Genomic DNA, 18,444 nt, shown 5'->3' on the forward strand with positions numbered 1-18,444 from the left:
GGCTGTCTGTTCCTAATCTGGCTGTCTAGCATTCCTAATCTGGCTGTCTAGCATTCCTAATCTGGCTGTCGAGCATTCCTAATCTGGCTGTCTGTTCCTAATTTGATGTTGGTCCCATTCCCTTTTTAAAATTTAGTTCCAAGTTTAGTATGATAAACCAATAGAAAACTATTACAAGCACTGCTCCAGATCACTTGATATCCACAACAAGAGGGACAGAAGAGGGAAAGGGACAGAGACCAAACTAAACTGTCTCATACAGCGGGTCAGAGACCGCACGCTCAAGTGTTTTGTCTGATTCAGCTCTGGGCGCCTGTGTTCAGAACCACACACACTAGAGCAGGTGGTGGTGTTCTTCTGGGTGTGTATGTTGTTGTCACGGTGATAAATAGTAACGCAGCTCTCCTTAGTCAGCGAAAGAGCCCCTTGCTGAATCTGTTGGCGCTGTCCCTGTCAACAAACACACACAGACTTACCTTGGTTAGTTACTGTAACAGACTGTAACTGCTGTGTTTCTCCTGTCTATAGTAAGGACTAGTGACAGATCAGTAAGGTTAACTAAGTACTCTGGTTGCTGTCTATAATAAGGACTAGTGACAGATCAATAAGGTTAACTAAGTACTCTGGTTGCTGTGTTTCTCCTGTCTATAATAAGGACTAGTGACAGATCAGTAAGGTTAACTAAGTACTCTGGTTGCTGTCTATAATAAGGACTAGTGACAGATCAATAAGGTTAACTAAGTACTCTGGTTGCTGTCTATAATAAGGACTAGTGACAGATCAGTAAGGTTAACTAAGTACTCTGGTTGCTGTGTTTCTCCTGTCTATAATAAGGACTAGTGACAGATCAATAAGGTTAACTAAGTACTCTGGTTGCTGTCTATAATAAGGACTAGTGACAGATCAGTAAGGTTAACTAAGTACTCTGGTTGCTGTCTATAATAAGGACTAGTGACAGATCAATAAGGTTAACTAAGTACTCAGGTTGCTGTGTTTCTCCTGTCTATAATAAGGACTAGTGACAGATCAATAAGGTTAACTAAGTACTCTGGTTGCTGTCTATAATAAGGACTAGTGACAGATCAATAAGGTTAACTAAGTACTCTGGTTGCTGTCTATAATAAGGACTAGTGACAGATCAGTAAGGTTAACTAAGTACTCTGGTTGCTGTCTATAATAAGGACTAGTGACAGATCAGTAAGGTTAACTAAGTACTCTGGTTGCTGTCTATAATAAGGACTAGTGACAGATCAATAAGGTTAACTAAGTACTCTGGTTGCTGTCTATAATAAGGACTAGTGACAGATCAGTAAGGTTAACTAAGTACTCTGGTTGCTGTCTATAATAAGGACTAGTGACAGATCAATAAGGTTAACTAAGTACTCAGGTTGCTGTGTTTCTCCTGTCTATAATAAGGACTAGTGACAGATCAATAAGGTTAACTAAGTACTCTGGTTGCTGTCTATAATAAGGACTAGTGACAGATCAATAAGGTTAACTAAGTACTCTGGTTGCTGTCTATAATAAGGACTAGTGACAGATCAGTAAGGTTAACTAAGTACTCTGGTTGCTGTCTATAATAAGGACTAGTGACAGATCAGTAAGGTTAACTAAGTACTCTGGTTGCTGTCTATAATAAGGACTAGTGACAGATCAATAAGGTTAACTAAGTACTCTGGTTGCTGTCTATAATAAGGACTAGTGACAGATCAGTAAGGTTAACTAAGTACTCTGGTTACTAACTGTGTTGACCTTAGTGACAGATGTGCGTGAATAGGGTTAACTAAGTCAGATTTCAGGGGACCAATTGAGAAGCCCTTTGATTAAAAGCACAATTGACAGGCACACACACGGGCGTATGAGATCAATCTCCGTTACTCCCACAGCAATATTTCCCCCAGCAGAGAGCATGTCTCCTCTCGTAAGATATCAAGATGGATGCCTGAGGTCACTGTGCGTACGGCAACCAGTAGTTTCTCTCAGCTGTCCCAGGAACTGTCTATGAAATCTACACCACCATCTAGCGTTTCCATAGTTTTATTTCAATGTTATAAGAAGCCTATAGAAAAATATTGTAACTCCATAATGATTGTTTTCCTGATATACAGTACAAGCATGAACATACAGCAGGAGTGGGAAGCTAACCTGCCTCCTGGAGAGTTACTGTGTGTGTAGGCTTCTGCTTCGGGATCTGGTTAGGGCACTGCTGGAGAAAAGCAGCTCTCCAGGAGGAGGGTTACCCACAGCAGCTCTACCCACAGCAGCTCTACAGGAGGAGGGTTACCCACAACAGCTCTACAGGAGGAGGGTTACCCACAGCAGCTCTACAGGAGGGTTACCCACAGCAGCTCTACAGGAGGGTTACCCACAGCAGCTCTACAGGAGGGTTACCCACAGCAGCTCTACCCACAGCAGCTCTACAGGAGGGTTACCCACAGCAGCTCTACCCACAGCAGCTCTACAGGAGGGTTACCCACAGCAGCTCTACCCACAGCAGCTCTACAGGAGGGTTACCCACAGCAGCTCTACAGGAGGGTTACCCACAGCAGCTCTACCCACAGCAGCTCTACAGGAGGGTTACCCACAGCAGCTCTACCCACAGCAGCTCTACAGGAGGGTTACCCACAGCAGCTCTACAGGAGGTTTACCCACAGCAGCTCTACAGTGTGCATCGTTGGTTGTATGTCTGATACTTTAAAGAATTCCATATTCTGCTCTGCATGAGATCGTTAAAGCACTGTTCCTTCATACACCTACATTCATATAGCCAGAACCAGGGGGAGAGAGGAATGGGAGAGAGAGGAATGGGAGAGAGATTTTAAATAAATTGCATGCGTGTTTTGTGATCATTAGTTTGAAGTGTCTGATTGGCTGTCTGTCCCTCCTGTCTGTGAGGGCATATGTCATGTGACTGTGTGTGTTGGGACTATCAGAACTCGTAACAACTTGTCCAAGAATAGCGTTCATTGTTGTTTTATTTTGGGAAACTTCTTCCACCTGTGTTGAAGTACTCTACACACACAGCTGTGTAATAATGCTGCTCAGCTCTGTTACACGATGTCACTCCGTTGTCAGGGCAACAAGTTGTGTCCATCCTCAGGGCAACAGGGTGTGTACATCATCAGGGCAACAGGGTGTGTACATCATCAGGGCAACAGGGTGTGTACATCATCAGGGCAACAGGGTGTGTACATCATCAGGGCAACAAGGTGGTTCCATTGTCAGGGTTACAAGATGTGCCAGTTGTCAGGGCAACAAGGTGTGTCCATTGTTAAGGAGATGTGGTGTTAGCATTGTAGGAGATCTGGGGAATCCCATTGCTGAAGTTGTCAAGGATCTCCTGTTGGAAACACACACACACACACACACACACACACACACACACACACACACACACACACACACACACACACACACACACACACACACACACACACACACACACACACACACACACACACACACACACACACACACACACACACACACACACACACACACACACACACACACACACACACACACACACACACACACACACACACACGTTAGTATCACTCAGCTGTGGATTGCCACTGAGGAGCAATTAAGAGTAATGTATGATTGCTGTCCAAGCTTGTGAGTGTGTGTTTTGTTTCTTACGAAAGATCCGTGTGTGTATGAATCCTTCTCAGCCATCTCGTGTGAGTGGTGTAGTGAGTGTTCTCTCTCCAGAAACATCCTCTGTTGTTCTGAATTGGCCAGACGACAGGTTAACCAGGTTGAGAGAGTACAGGAAGAGATACCTACGGGAGAGAGGGAGATGACTAATTGAATTTAATGATGCCAGAATCTAAATGTTACCTTTTCATATACAGACAGAGATGTTTTCATGCAGGTTAGAGGAGGTATTGGGTCAGCGTCGCACACCTCAACTACCTGGAGTTGGAATGAGTTGATAATAGTGTCATGTAATGTAATATAATGTTTAACTATGTTTCAAAGTGTTTTCTAGTGTTTCATAGCGTTGCAAACCCAGGCAGGCAATAGTCATGGCTGCTAGGTGTAGGGAACGTAGAGAGTCTGGTCGTCGTGACAACGCCCTAATGAACTGGAAGTTGAGAATCCCTCCAATCAGACCACAGATACAGCAAGCTGAGAACAGAATCATCTGGAGAGGGAGGGAGAGAGACAGAGAGAGAATGAGAGGGAGCGAGATTGAAAGAGACAGAGAGACAGAGAGAGGGAGGGAGAGAGATTGAAAGAGACAGAGAGAGAAAGAGAGGGAGGGAAAGAGAGAGGGAGAGAGATTGAAAGAGACAGAGAGAGGGAGGGAGAGAGAGGGAAAATGGAGAGAGAGAAAAAAACAAGAGAAAGAATAAAGCGCTATAAATACAAACAGACTTAAATGACTGCTCCTGCAAATACTATAACCACCTTGTCAGCAGAAACACATGGTGAAATGGAACACTGTTTATAGTTTCCTGCTCTATACCTGTAAATGAGATGGAACACACTGTAAATACTGGGCTGTGGTTCAGTACTATACATGACTCCACATATTGTTCTTAAAACGTGCAAAATGTATTATGTTCAGCATAATTATCCACACACACACACACACACACACACACACACACACACACACACACACACACACACACACACACACACACACACACACACACACACACACACACACACACACACACACACACACACACACACACACACACACACACACACACACACACTTCTGACTTTTCCTGGGAGCTCAGTTACAGTGAACAAGCCTCTAAATACCCTGTTCCACTCATAACCCCCACACCCTTTATATGTGTGTGTGTGTAGATAGACACGTTAGGTTTCCTAATGTAACACATGCCTTCGCTAAATGTCCGCATGGAAAATCAGAGCTCCTGTTTCAGTCATTATCCATTGTTTGGAAAAACATCAGACTCCAGAGAAACACTAACCTAGCAGAATCTAATCATCACACAGAGAATGGGGGAGGACAGGAGATGGAGAGCCAGAGGAGAGAGAGGGTTGACTGCTGAGAGAAGAGGATGGAGAAGGGGAGAGCGAGACATACGCCCAGGCCGTGAGCCAAGTAACAGCCCCATCCTCAGATGCTCAGCATGCTTTGCTCAAACCTAATCGTCCGGGCCTAAACCACACGAATAACAACACTGGACACTATAGACCACAAAGCATCCTGGAATATACACGGTCTGAGGTCATCTGCCTTTGGCCTAAAGAGCAGGAACCCAGACTTCAACAAAGAAATCAGAAATACAGAAATTGTAATTTTGCAAGAAACCTGGTATTGAAGAAATGGACCAAATGATTGCCGACTAAGTTACAGAGAGCTGGTAATCCCATCCACCAAACGACCAGGTGTGAAACAGGGAAGAGACTCAGGGGGTATGCTAACTTGGTATAGAGCAGACCTAACTCACTCTATTAAATTAATCAAAACAGGAATATTTTACATTTGGCTAGAAATGGAAATAATCTCAACAGAGAATAATATTCTCCTGTGTGCTACCTATATCCCCCTACTAGAATCCTGCTGTATCCTGTGTGCTACCTATATCCCCCTACTAGAATCCTGCTGTATCCTGTGTGCTACCTATATCCCCCTACTAGAATCCTGCTGTATCCTGTGTGCTACCTATATCCCCCCACTAGAATCCTGCTGTATCCTGTGTGCTACCTATATCCCCCCACTAGAATCCTGCTGTATCCTGTGTGCTACCTATATCCCCCCACTAGAATCCTGCTGTATCCTGTGTGCTACCTATATCCCCCCACTAGAATCCTGCTGTAACCTGTGTGCTACCTATATCCCCCCACTAGAATCCCCATACTTTAATGAAGACAGCTTCTCCATCCTAGAGGGGTAGATCAATCATTTTCAGCCCAGGGACATGTACTAGTCTGTGGCGACCTAAATGCCAGAAATGGACAAGAACCCAACATTCTCAGCACACAGGGGGACACTCACCTTCCTGGAGGTGACAGCATTCCTTCCCAAAATATGCCCCCCTAGACAAAACTACGACAAAACAACCAACAAAAATGTGTCACCACTCCTGCAGCTCTGTCGCACGCTGGGTCTGTACATAGTGAATGGTTGGCTTCGGTGATACTCCTTTAGTAGGTACACCCTCAGCTCATTCCCTGGCAGTGGTCGACTACTTCATCACTGACCGATCGAGAGTCTCTCAGAGCGTTAACAGTCAGCCAACTAACACCCCAATCAAATTACAACGAAATCACAATCTACTTGAACAGAGTAATACTCAACCATGAGTTATCGAAGCTGAACAAACTGCTGGTTGTTAAGAAATGCTATAGACAGAGGTTAGTGTAGAAATCTACCAACTAACAATAAATCCCTCCTAGGCAATTTCCTGGACAAAATGTTTCCCTGCAATAGTGGTGTAAACTTAGCAGTATGAAGCCTGAACAGTATGCAGTATTTGACATATCAGCTAACATATCGTATGAAATGTTAAAAAAAATATAGCAGAAAACCTAAGAAGGGTCTCCTGAGTGGCGCAGGGGTCTAAAGCCCCCCCTAAAGCTGTGCCACTAGAGATTCTGGTTTAGAGTCCAGGCTCTGTCTCGGGGTCTAAAGCCCCCCCTAAAGCTGTGCCACTAGAGATTCTGGGTTAGAGTCCAGGCTCTGTCTCAGGGGTCTAAAGCCCCCCTGAAGCTGTGCCACTGTAGATTCTGGTTTAGAGTCCAGGCTCTGTCTCAGGGGTCTAAAGCCCCCCCTGAAGCTGTGCCACTGTAGATTCTGGTTTAGAGTCCAGGCTCTGTCTCGGGGGTCTAAAGCCCCCCCTAAAGCTGTGCCACTGGAGATTCTGGGTTCGAGTCCAGGCTCTGTCTCAGGGGTCTAAAGCCCCCCCTAAAGCTGTGCCACTAGAGATTCTGGGTTCGAGTCCAGGCTCTGTCGCGACAGGGAGACCCATGGGGCGGCACACAATTGTCCCAGTGTCATCTGGATTTGGCCGGCAGGGATGTCGATGTCCCATAACACAATAGCAACTCCTGTTGTGGGCTGTGTGCAGTGCACGCTGACACGGTCATCAGGTGTACAGTGCTTCTGGGTTAAGTGGGCATTGTGCCAAGAAGCAGTGTGGCTGGGTTGTGTTTCGGAGGACGCACGGCTCTCGACATTCACCTCTCCCGAGTCCGTATGGGAGTTGCAGCAATGAGACAAGACTGTAACTACCAAGAATTAAAAATATATATTTTAAAAAACTAAGAAAATGAACAACAATGAGAAATGGTTTAATGAAGAAAGCAAAAACCATTGAAAGATATTGAGAATATCCAACCGTTCACGTTTACTCACGCTCCCCCTCTTGGGCACATCGCCAGTGTGGTGATTATTACACACACCTGTCACCATCGCTACGCACACCTGTCACCATCGCTACGCACACCTGCGACTCATGAGACTCACCTGGACTGCATCACTTCAATTATTTCCATCCCTCTATCTGTCCCTCGGGTTCGTTCCCCAGTCAGGCTTGTTGTCATGTTCCTGTTCTTATGTCCAGACGCCGTTTGTGTTTTGTTTTCATGTTTATTTATTATTAAAACCACACCCCCGTACTTGCTTGTCGTCTCCCAGCATCTGCATTACACAACCAAACACACAGAGACCCAGAAAAGGATAACCTTCACTATGGGGAATCACTCAAATAATACAGATATACACTACGAGGAAAGAACAGCAGGTCAGAAATCAGCTCAATGTGATTGAAGAATCTGTAGAATCTGACCACTTCTCCAATCTGATTGGCTCCATAACAAACAACACGTAGAGTTATCTATCCCAAAACGGAGATGTCTGGATAAACCACTTCTCCAATCTGATTGGCTCCATAACAAACAACACGTAGAGTTATCTATCCCAAAACGGAGATGTCTGGATAAACCACTTCTCCAATCTAATTGGCTCCATAACAAACAACACGTAGAGTTATCTATCCCAAAACGGAGATGTCTGGATAAACCACTTCTCCAATCTCCCTTCAACACAAAAAGGCCTGTGGTGTTGTTGACCTACTAATCAAAATGATCAAATATACAAACCACAAATTAAAATGAGCTTTTCTTGAATATTTTAACAGTATCCTCAGCTCTGGCATCTTCCCCAGTGTTTCGAACCAATGTCTGATCAATCAATACACAAAAGTAGAGAGAAATTTGACCCCGAAAGTTACAGTGGAATCTGTGTCAACAGTAACCTCTGAAAAATCCTCTGCAGTATCATCAACAATAGAGTCCAACATTTCCTCTGTGAAAACAACGTCCTGAGCAAATGTCAAATAGGCTTCTTACCAAAATATCTTACGACAGACCACATATACACCTTTACACACCCTAATTGACAAACAAACCAACCAAAACATGCTTTGTTGATTTCAAAAAAGCTTTTGACTCAATTTGGAATGACGGTCTGCTTTACAAATGGATGGAAAGCGGTTTTTGGGGGATAAACATATGACATAAAATCAATGTACATAAACAAATGTGCAGTTAAAAAACATGTATTTCCACAGGCCCATGGGGTGAGACAGGCATGCAGCTTGGGCCCACTGTTTGCAGATGATCTGATGCATCTGTCAGCAACCAAGGAGGGCCTACAGCAGCACCTAGATCTTCTGCATAGAATCTGACAGACCTGGGCCCTGACAGACCTGGGCCCTGACAGACCTGGGCCCTGACAGACCTGGGCCCTGACAGATCTGGGCCCTGACAGACCTGGGCCCTGACAGATCTGGGCCCTGACAGACCTGGGCCCTGACAGATCTGGTCCCTGACAGACCTGGGCCCTGACAGACCTGGGCCCTGACAGATCTGGGCCCTGACAGACCTGGGCCCTGACAGACCTGGGCCCTGACAGACCTGGGCCCTGACAGATCTGGGCCCTGACAGACCTGGGCCCTGACAGACCTGGGCCCTGACAGATCTGGGCCCTGACAGACCTGGGCCCTGACAGACCTGGTTCCTGACAGATCTGGGCCCTGACAGACCTGGGCCCTGACAGTAAATCTCAGTAAGACAAAAATAATGGGGTTCCATAAAAGGTCCAGTTGCCAGGACAACAAATACAAATTCCATCTCGACACCGTTGTCCGAGAGCACACCAAGAATTATACCTTTATGTTGATGTTGTTTATTATCTACTCCACTTGCTTTGGCAATGTAAACATATGTTTCCCATAAAGCCCCTTTGGGGAGCGAGAGCAACTTCGGACAAGAGGGTAAGAGAGAGTGTGTGTGTGTGTGAGTGTGTGTGTGTGTGTGTGTGTGTGTGTGTGTGTGTGTGTGTGTGTGTGTGTGTGTGTGTGTGTGTGTGTGTGTGTGTGTGTGTGTGTGTGTGTGTGTGTGTGTGTGTGTGTGTGTGTGTGTGTGTGTGTGTGTGTGTGAGCGTGTGTGTGTGTGAGTGTGTGTGTGTGTACTCACGATGAGTCCAGTCCTCTTCTTGGAACAGAGTACTCCACACATCCCACAGATTAGAAACTGAGAGAGAAAGAACAGAACCCAATCAGATCCGAATCCAAGGGGAGACATGTAGAGAGGAGACCTCACTGTATGAGGGATTCCTGAAAGACAGGACAGTCTCCACTTTTTTCTTTAAAAAAAAATTTTTTACAAATGTTTTTCGTAATTTCAACAACATTGTATATTTTGACAGACAAATGTATCAGCTATCATACCATGTGAAGTAGCAACTAACTCATTATTGATTTTTTTTTCTCATAAAATGGAAGTTAATGGATTTAGGGCCACTCTTGTCACACACTATAAAAGGCATTTAATTAAAAATAAAAAAAGTTACAATTTTTTTTTAAAGGCATTGATTATTTAACGTTAGATTATTCAAATATGTTATAAAAATCTTTGAACTATTTAATGCTCCAGGGCTAATTTCGTTACCATTTGTGGCATGTTTTTCTAGATGTAGAACATACAGAGCCCTCGGAAAGCATTCACACCTCTTGACTTTTTCCCACATTTTGCTGAATTTAAAATGGATTAAATTGAACATTTGTGTCACTGGCCTCTTACCCGATATCCCATAATGTCAAAGTGGAATGATGTTTTCACCAATGAATTCAAAATGAAAAGCTGAAATGTCTTGAGTCACTAAGTATTCAACACCTTTCTTATGGCCTAAATAAGTTCAGGAGTAAAGATTTACTTGACAAGTCACGTAAATAAGTTGCATGAACTCACTGTGTAAAATAATAGTGTTTAACATGATTTTTGAATGACTACCTCATCTCTGTACCCCACACATACAATCTGTAAGGTCCCTCAGTCGAGCCAGGTGGAGTTGACGGTTTATGCTTGTTGCCACGGTGATTCCAATACTGTTTGTTTAAATCTATCATAAGTAGAGAATTTTCTAGAGCATGAGTGGTCTTGTTGCACTAATGGGTAAATGAAGAAGGGGTCCTTATGGCGTAGCTGACCCTACTCATGCCCGATTCATTTAGGATTTAAATCTGAACGACTTGACGAAATCTCCGGACACATCTTTAAGGAATTACAGTTTTAAGAAAAATATTATTTAAAGTCACAGAGGTCTATTGCATCTACATCTAATCCTTTTTCAGTTAATGTCAATTATTGCTCGTTCCTTTTAGAAATTGTAAACACTTTTTTTGAAATTTGAGTTTGAAATGATCAATCTCTGCTCCAGACAAGGGCATTTCCAGGCATAGAGACAACATGGAAATGAATACTTAAAGTTTTTTAAATTCACACGCACGCACGCACGCACGCACGCACGCACGCACACACACACACACACACACACACACACACACACACACACACACACACACACACAGAGAGATGGCAAACTAAAAGTAGTACGTACACACATGCCACTCCAGACGGGAGAAGCGTCTCCTTGCTGCAGCTTGTGTTCCTCCCTGACCCTCCTGAGCCCCACGGCTCCCAGGACGATACTGGTCACCCCCAGACCCACCTCCAACACTGACAGCAGCAGCAGGCTCCACAGGATCTTCCGGCTGGAGCACATCCTGCCCGAACATCCTCCTTGAGACCAGCCGGTCTGTCCTCCTAGGTTGGCCTCAATCAGGAGGGTCGGCAGCAAAACGTTTTGAAACGAAAACTAGCGTTTCTTAAGCTACTCCCCGGAAAACAGTCACTACTCTGATTAAATAAAGATGAACTGAAATGGATAAGTTCAGGTACCTCCCTGTTTCATCCCGTTTCAAAAAATGTCATGTTTTTGTGCCAACTAGCAACCCGAGCCTGGAGCCGGTGTCCGCCTGTCGGCCCTTGGCGGGTGGCGGGATGTTAGTCCATATCCCGTTCCTGAGGAAGAGGAGATCAGAGAATGATGTCGAGTAGATTTTCACATTTTTTTTTTTTAGCAATATTTTTTTTATCAGACACTAACCTGCATGAACAAAGACTAGATCATGATTTCCAAATCCAAAAGTGAGTCGTCTCTGTCGCTGGCAACGGGAGCTCCTCCGGTCAACACTGAGAGGAGAGCGGGCTGCTCTAAACCTCCCACTGGTTGGTTGTTAATGAGACTGGCTCCCGGTTGCTGTCCATGGTGCTTAAACGCTTGCACAGACACACTCCCCTCTGCGACCTGAGCCACACGCACTCCAGTTCTCTCTCTGACACACACACACATAGAGACACACACACAGAGACACACACAGAGACAGAGACACACACAGAGACACACACAGAGACACACACACACAGAGACAGAGACACACACAGAGACACACACAGAGACACACACAGAGACACACACAGAGACAGAGAGAGAGAGACTCACTCAGACAGTGGGACTCCTCCTCCTCTGGTCATTCAGTTTAGTTTAGACTCCAGAGACTCTCGGATCCCCGCGCGACTCCCGGGCAGATTCACAGATACGAGCTGGTGTCATTAGCACAACCCTGGTGAACACAACAACACTGGGCTTATCTTTCTCTCAAAGCCACACACTGAACTGAACTGAACAGCCAACTCCCATAGACAGTAACCTACACAAACACCTGTAATGATGTGTCGAGGTGTGAAAGAAAAGAGGTTTTGTTACGTTGCACTTCCTGGTCCTTGTGGCTCTGAACGGGTAGTTTGTTTAAGAGAAGCAGGAGACATTCAACATCCGAGACAAGAGTCTAAATATAAAAGTATATCCGTTTGACTAAAAATCACCATATTTTACTTGTGACTTTTGAAAATTAATGTCTTATTTTTGCCTTTTGGTAGCAGCTGTTTTCGTGTTTGAGCACAAACCTCCTGTATCACGTTTCTAAATCAACCCACCTGTTTCAATTTGCCATGCTACCTCATTGTATCCTTGTTGACACTGACCTGTCGTCACCTCTTCTATAGGCCTACCGATGACTGGCCCACTGTTCCCTGTTACATAAAGGTCCGTTTCCGTGCGCTTCTCTTTTTTTATTTTACTTTTATTTAACCAGGCAAGTCAGTTAAGAACAAATTCTTATTTTCAATGACGGCCTAGGAACAGCGAGTTAACTGCCTGTTCAGGGGCAGAACGACAGATTTGCACCTTGTCAGCTCGGGGGTTTGAATTTGCAACCTTCCGGTTACTAGTCCAACGCTCTAACCACTAGGCCACCCTGCCGCCCCTCTGCTCTGTGTGTGGTTACAGTGTAATGAATGGACTGATGCTATCTAAGAAACACAGATTATTAACATAACAGCTTTCTACTGTTATGAATTAATATTCAGTAGAAATGAGGATGCCTGGAGGGGGGAAGGGGTCTGACAAAGTACTCAAACTATATATATTTCTCTCTCTCTCTCTCTCTCTCTCTCTCTCTCTCTCTCTCTCTCTCAAATCAATTCAATTTAAGTACAAAACGGAAAATAAATTAACATAAATATGGGTTGTATTTACAATGGTGTTTTGTTCTTCACTGGTTGCCCTTTTCTTGTGGCAACAGGTCACTTGCTGCTGTGATGCACACTGTGGTATATCAAAAGATATGGGAGTTCATCAAAATAGTTAGTTAGTAGTTTGTTTTCGAATTCTTTGTGGATCTGTGTAATCTGAGAGAAATTATGTGTCTCTAATATGGTCATACATTTGGCAGGAGGTTAGGAAGTGCAGCTCAGTTTCCACCTCATTTTGTGGGCAGTGAGCACATAGCCTGTCTTCTCTTGAGAGCCATGTCTGCCTATGGCGGCCTTTCTCAATAGCAAGGCTATGCTCACTGAGTCTGTACGGTATGGTCAAAACTTTCCTTAGGTTTGGGTCAGTCACAGTGGTCAGGTATTCTGCCACTGTGTACTCTCTATTTAGGGCCAAATAACATTCTAGTTTGCTCTGTTTTTTGTTAATTCTTTCCAATGTGTGAAGTAATTATCTTTTTGTTTTCTCATCATTTGGTTGGGTCTAGTTGTGATGCTGTCATGGGGCTATGTGGGGTGTGTTTGTGAACAGAGACCCAGGACCAGCTTGCTTAGGGGACTCTTCTCTAGGTTCATCTCTCTGTAGGTGATGGCTTTGTTATGGAAGGTTTGGGAATCACTTCCTTTTAGGTGGTTGTAGATTTTAATGGCTCTTCTCTAGATTTGGATAATTAGTGGGTATCGGCCTAATTCAGCTCTGCATGGATTATTTGGTGTTTTCCATTGTACATAGAGGATATGTTTGCTGAATTCTGCATGCAGTCTCTCTCTCTCTCTCTGGTCTTGGTCCTGGTCCTGGTCCTGGTCAAGTTAAGGTCGGGTTCTGGTCCTGGTCAAGTTAAGGTCGGGTCCTGGTCCTGGTCAAGTTAAGGTCGGGTCCTGGTCAAATTCAGGTCTGGTCCTGGTCAAGTTAAGGTCGGGTCCTGGTCAAGTTAAGGTCGGGTTCTGGTCCTGGTCAAGTTAAGGTCTGGTCCTGGTCAAGTTAAGGTCGGGTTCTGGTCCTGGTCAAGTTAAGGTCTGGTTCTTGTCCTGGTCATGTTAAGGTCTGGTCCTGGTCAAGTTCAGGTCTGGTTCTTGTCCTGGTCATGTTAAGGTCTGGTCCTGGTCAAGTTCAGGTCTGGTCCTGGTCAAGTTCAGGTCTGGTCCTGGTCAAGTTAAGGTCTGGTCCTGGTCAAGTTCAGGTCTGGTCCTGGTCCTGGTCAAGTTCAGGTCTGGCCCTGGTCAAGTTATGGTCGGGTCCTGGTCAAGTTAAGGTCTGGTCCTGGTCAAGTTCAGGTCTGGTCCTGGTCCTGGTCAAGTTAAGGTCTGGTCCTGGTCAAGTTAAGGTCGGGTCCTGGTCAAGTTAAGGTCGGGTCCTGGTCCTGGTCAAGTTAAGGTCTGGTCCTGGTCAAGTTAAGGTCAGGTCCTGGTCCTGGTCTGGGTATATTAGAAAAGACTGCATCCACGAGGCCAGTTACAGGTAAATGACAGATCAGAGGACAGGACAAAGAGAGGATATTATAACAGGCAGTGACTATAACTATAGAAAAAATACTGTATTTGTATTTATTAAGGATCCCCATTAGTTCCTGCCAAGGCAGCAGCTACTCTTCCTGGGGTTTATTATGGATCCCCATTAGTTCCTGCCAAGGCAGCAGCTACTCTTCCTGGGGTTTATTATGGATCCCCATTAGTTCCTGCCAAGGCAGCAGCTACTCTTCCTGGGGTTTAGTTCCTGCCAAAGCATCAGCTACTCTTCCTGGGGTTTATTATGGATCCCCATTAGTTCCTGCCAAAGCATCAGCTACTCTTCCTGGGGTTTATTATGGATCCCCATTAGTTCCTGCCAAGGCAGCAGCTACTCTTCCTGGGGTTTATTATGGATCCCCATTAGTTCCTGCCAAGGCAGCAGCTACTCTTCCTGAGGTTTATTATGGATCCCCATTAGTTCCTGCCAAGGCAGCAGCTACTCTTCCTGGGGTTTATTATGGATCCCCATTAGTTCCTGCCAAGGCAGCAGCTACTCTTCCTGGGGTTTATTATGGATCCCATTAGTTGCTGCCAAGGCAGCAGCTACTCTTCCTGGGGTTCAGCAAAATTAAGGCAGTTTTACAATTTTAAAAACATTACAGAACATTTCACAACAAATGAAGTGTGTGCCCTCAGGCCACTACTCTACGACCACATATCAACAACACAAACTAATAGGAAGTGGTACTGGAAGGGAAACATATAATGTTATTAAATCGATGTACACTTAACTTAGTGGTTAGAGTGTTGGGACGGCAGGGTAGCCTAGTGGTTAGAGCGTTGGACTAGTAACAGGAAGGTTGCGAGTTCAAACCCCCGAGCTCACAAGGTACAAATCTGTCGTTCTGCCCCTGAACAGGCAGTTAACCCATTGTTCCTAGGCCGTCATTGTAAATAAGAATTTGTTCTTAACTGACTTGCCTGGTTAAATAAAAGTAAAATAAAAAATAAAAAAATTAATAAAAATGTGAGGTCAACATTGGCAACAAGGCAACAGACTTCTTCTCTCAGGGACGTGAAGTGAAACAGGGCGGCCCAATAAGTCCAACACTATTTAACATCTACATTCATGAACTGAAAACAGTAGAAGAATCTGCAGCACCTGGTCTCAGCCTACACAACACTGAAATCAAGGCACCTGGTCTCAGCCTACACAACACTGAAATCAAGGCACCTGGTCTCAGCCTACACCTGGTCTCAGCCTACACAACACTGAAATCAAGGCACCTGGTCTCAGCCTACACCTGGTCTCAGCCTACACAACATTGAAATCAAGGCACCTGGTCTCAGCCTACACAACACTGAAATCAATGCATCTGGTCTCACCTGGTCTCAGCCTACACAACACTGAAATCAAGGCACCTGGTCTCAGCCTACACAACACTGAAATCAAGGCATCTGGTCTCACCTGGTCTCAGCCTACACAACACTGAAATCAAGGCATCTGGTCTCACCTGGTCTCAGCCTACACAACACTGAAATCAAGGCACCTGGCCGGCGTCTTGTGACGGCCGGCCGCCCAACAACCTGCCCGCTTGACCCTATCCCCTCCCCTCTTCTCCAGACCATTTCCGGAGACCTTCTCCCTTACCTCACCTCGCTCATCAACTCATCACTGACCGCTGGCTACGTCCCTTCCGTCTTCAAGAGAGCGAGAGTTGCACCCCTTCTGAAAAAAACCTACACTCGATCCCTCCGATGTTAACAATTACAGACCAGTATCCCTTCTTTCTTTTCTCTCCAAAACTCTTGAACGTGCCGTCCTTGGCCAGCTCTCCCGCTATCTCTCTCTGAATGACCTTCTTGATCCAAATCAGTCAGGTTTCAAGACCAGTCATTCAACTGAGACTGCTCTCCTCTGTATCACGGAGGCGCTCCGCACTGCTAAAGCTAACTCTCTCCTCTGCTCTCATCCTTCTAGATCTATCGGCTGCCTTCGATACTGTGAACCATCAGATCCTCCTCTCCACCCTCTCCGAGTTGGGCATCTCCGGCGCGGCCCACGCTTGGATTGCGTCCTACCTGACAGGTCGCTCCTACCAGGTGGCGTGGCGAGAATCTGTCTCCTCACCACGCGCTCTCACCACTGGTGTCCCCCAGGGCTCTGTTCTAGGCCCTCTCCTATTCTCGCTATACACCAAGTCACTTGGCTCTGTCATAACCTCACATGGTCTCTCCTATCATTGCTATGCAGACGACACACAACTAATCTTCTCCTTTCCCCTTCTGATGACCAGGTGGCGAATCGCATCTCTGCATGTCTGGCAGACATATCAGTGTGGATGACGGATCACCACCTCAAGCTGAACCTCGGCAAGACGGAGCTGCTCTTCCTCCCGGGGAAGGACTGCCCGTTCCATGATCTCGCCATCACGGTTGACAACTCCATTGTGTCCTCCTCCCAGAGCGCTAAGAACCTTGGTGTGATCCTGGACAACACCCTGTCGTTCTCAACCAACATCAAGGCGGTGGCCCGTTCCTGTAGGTTCATGCTCTACAACATCCGCAGAGTACGACCCTGCCTCACACAGGAAGCGGCGCAGGTCCTAATCCAGGCACTTGTCATCTCCCGTCTGGATTACTGCAACTCGCTGTTGGCTGGGCTCCCTGCCTGTGCCATTAAACCCCTTCAACTCATCCAGAACGCCGCAGCCCGTCTGGTGTTCAACCTTCCCAAGTTCTCTCACTTCACCCCGCTCCTCCGTTCTCTCCACTGGCTTCCAGTTGAAGCTCGCATCCGCTACAAGACCATGGTGCTTGCCTACGGAGCTGTGAGGGGAACGGCACCTCAGTACCTCCAGGCTCTGATCAGGCCCTACACCCAAACAAGGGCACTGCGTTCATCCACCTCTGGCCTGCTCGCCTCCCTACCACTGAGGAAGTACAGCTCCCGCTCAGCCCAGTCAAAACTGTTCGCTGCTCTGGCCCCCCAATGGTGGAACAAACTCCCTCACGACGCCAGGACAGCGGAGTCAATCACCACCTTCCGGAGACACCTGAAACCCCACCTCTTTAAGGAATACCTAGGATAGGATAAGTATTCCCTCTCACTCTCAGTATTCCCCCCCTTTAAGATTTAGATGCACTATTGTAAAGTGACTGTTCCACTGGATGTCATAAGGTGAATGCACCAATTTGTAAGTCGCTCTGGATAAGAGCGTCTGCTAAATGACTTAAATGTAAATGTAAATGTACACAACACTGAAATCAAGGCATCTGGTCCCGCCTGGTCTCAGCCTACACAACACTGAAATCAAGGCATCTGGTCTCACCTGGTCTCAGCCTACACAACACTGAAATCAAGGCACCTGGTCTCACCTGGTCTCAGCCTACACAACACTGAAATCAAGGCATCTGGTCTCAGCCTACACAACACTGAAATCAAGGCACCTGGTCTCAGCCTACACAACACTGAAATCAAGGCATCTGGTCTCACCTGGTCTCAGCCTACACAACACTGAAATCAAGGCACCTGGTCTCAGCCTACACACCACTGAAATCAAGGCATCTGGTCTCACCTGGTCTCAGCCTACACAACACTGAAATCAAGGCACCTGGTCTCACCTGGTCTCAGCCTACACAACACTGAAATCAAGGCACCTGGTCTCAGCCTACACAACACTGAAATCAAGGCACCTGGTCTCACCTGGTCTCAGCCTACACAACACTGAAATCAAGGCACCTGGTCTCAGCCTACACAACACTGAAATCAAGGCACCTGGTCTCAGCCTACACAACACTGAAATCAAGGCACCTGGTCTCACCTGGTCTCAGCCTACACAACACTGAAATCAAGGCACCTGGTCTCAGCCTACACAACACTGAAATCAAGGCACCTGGTCTCAGCCTACACAACACTGAAATCAAGGCACCATTAATCATAGGTTCTGTCAGACCTGGGCTCTGACCGTTAACCACAGGTTCTGTCAGACCTGGGCTCTGACCGTTAATCACAGGTTCTGTCAGACCTGGGCTCTGACCGTTAACCAC

General features: G+C 46.0%; 1 protein-coding gene across 1 annotated transcript; it reads right to left on the reverse strand.

Moving 5' to 3' along the window:
* Positions 1 to 2,030: 2,030 nt before the first annotated feature.
* LOC124042691 (transmembrane protein 196-like) lies at positions 2,031 to 11,993 on the reverse strand. The gene is made up of 6 exons (XM_046360780.1): positions 11,441 to 11,993; positions 10,892 to 11,355; positions 9,469 to 9,525; positions 4,015 to 4,150; positions 3,643 to 3,785; positions 2,031 to 3,340 (listed from the first exon to the last, which is right to left on the reverse strand). Exons 2-6 carry the CDS (start codon positions 11,054 to 11,056, stop codon positions 3,272 to 3,274), a joined length of 570 nt encoding a protein of 189 aa, XP_046216736.1. The 5' UTR covers positions 11,057 to 11,355; positions 11,441 to 11,993; the 3' UTR covers positions 2,031 to 3,271.
* Between the last annotated feature and the right edge of the window lie 6,451 nt (positions 11,994 to 18,444).

The sequence above is a fragment of the Oncorhynchus gorbuscha genome, linkage group LG09 (assembly GCF_021184085.1).
Source record: "Oncorhynchus gorbuscha isolate QuinsamMale2020 ecotype Even-year linkage group LG09, OgorEven_v1.0, whole genome shotgun sequence".
NCBI classification, from domain to species: Eukaryota; Metazoa; Chordata; class Actinopteri; order Salmoniformes; family Salmonidae; genus Oncorhynchus; species Oncorhynchus gorbuscha.

Excerpts from the sequence above, each read along its gene's own strand:
- LOC124042691 (XM_046360780.1), bottom strand. The coding sequence starts at position 11,056 with ATGTGCTCCAGCCGGAAGATCCTGTGGAGCCTGCTGCTGCTGTCAGTG. Across the intron at positions 4,151-9,468 it reads AGAAGAGGACTGGACTCATC|ATGATTCTGTTCTCAGCTTG; the intron begins GTGAGTACACAC and ends CTCCCTCTCCAG. Across the intron at positions 3,341-3,642 it reads CATACACACACGGATCTTTC|GAGATCCTTGACAACTTCAG; the intron begins GTAAGAAACAAA and ends TGTTTCCAACAG.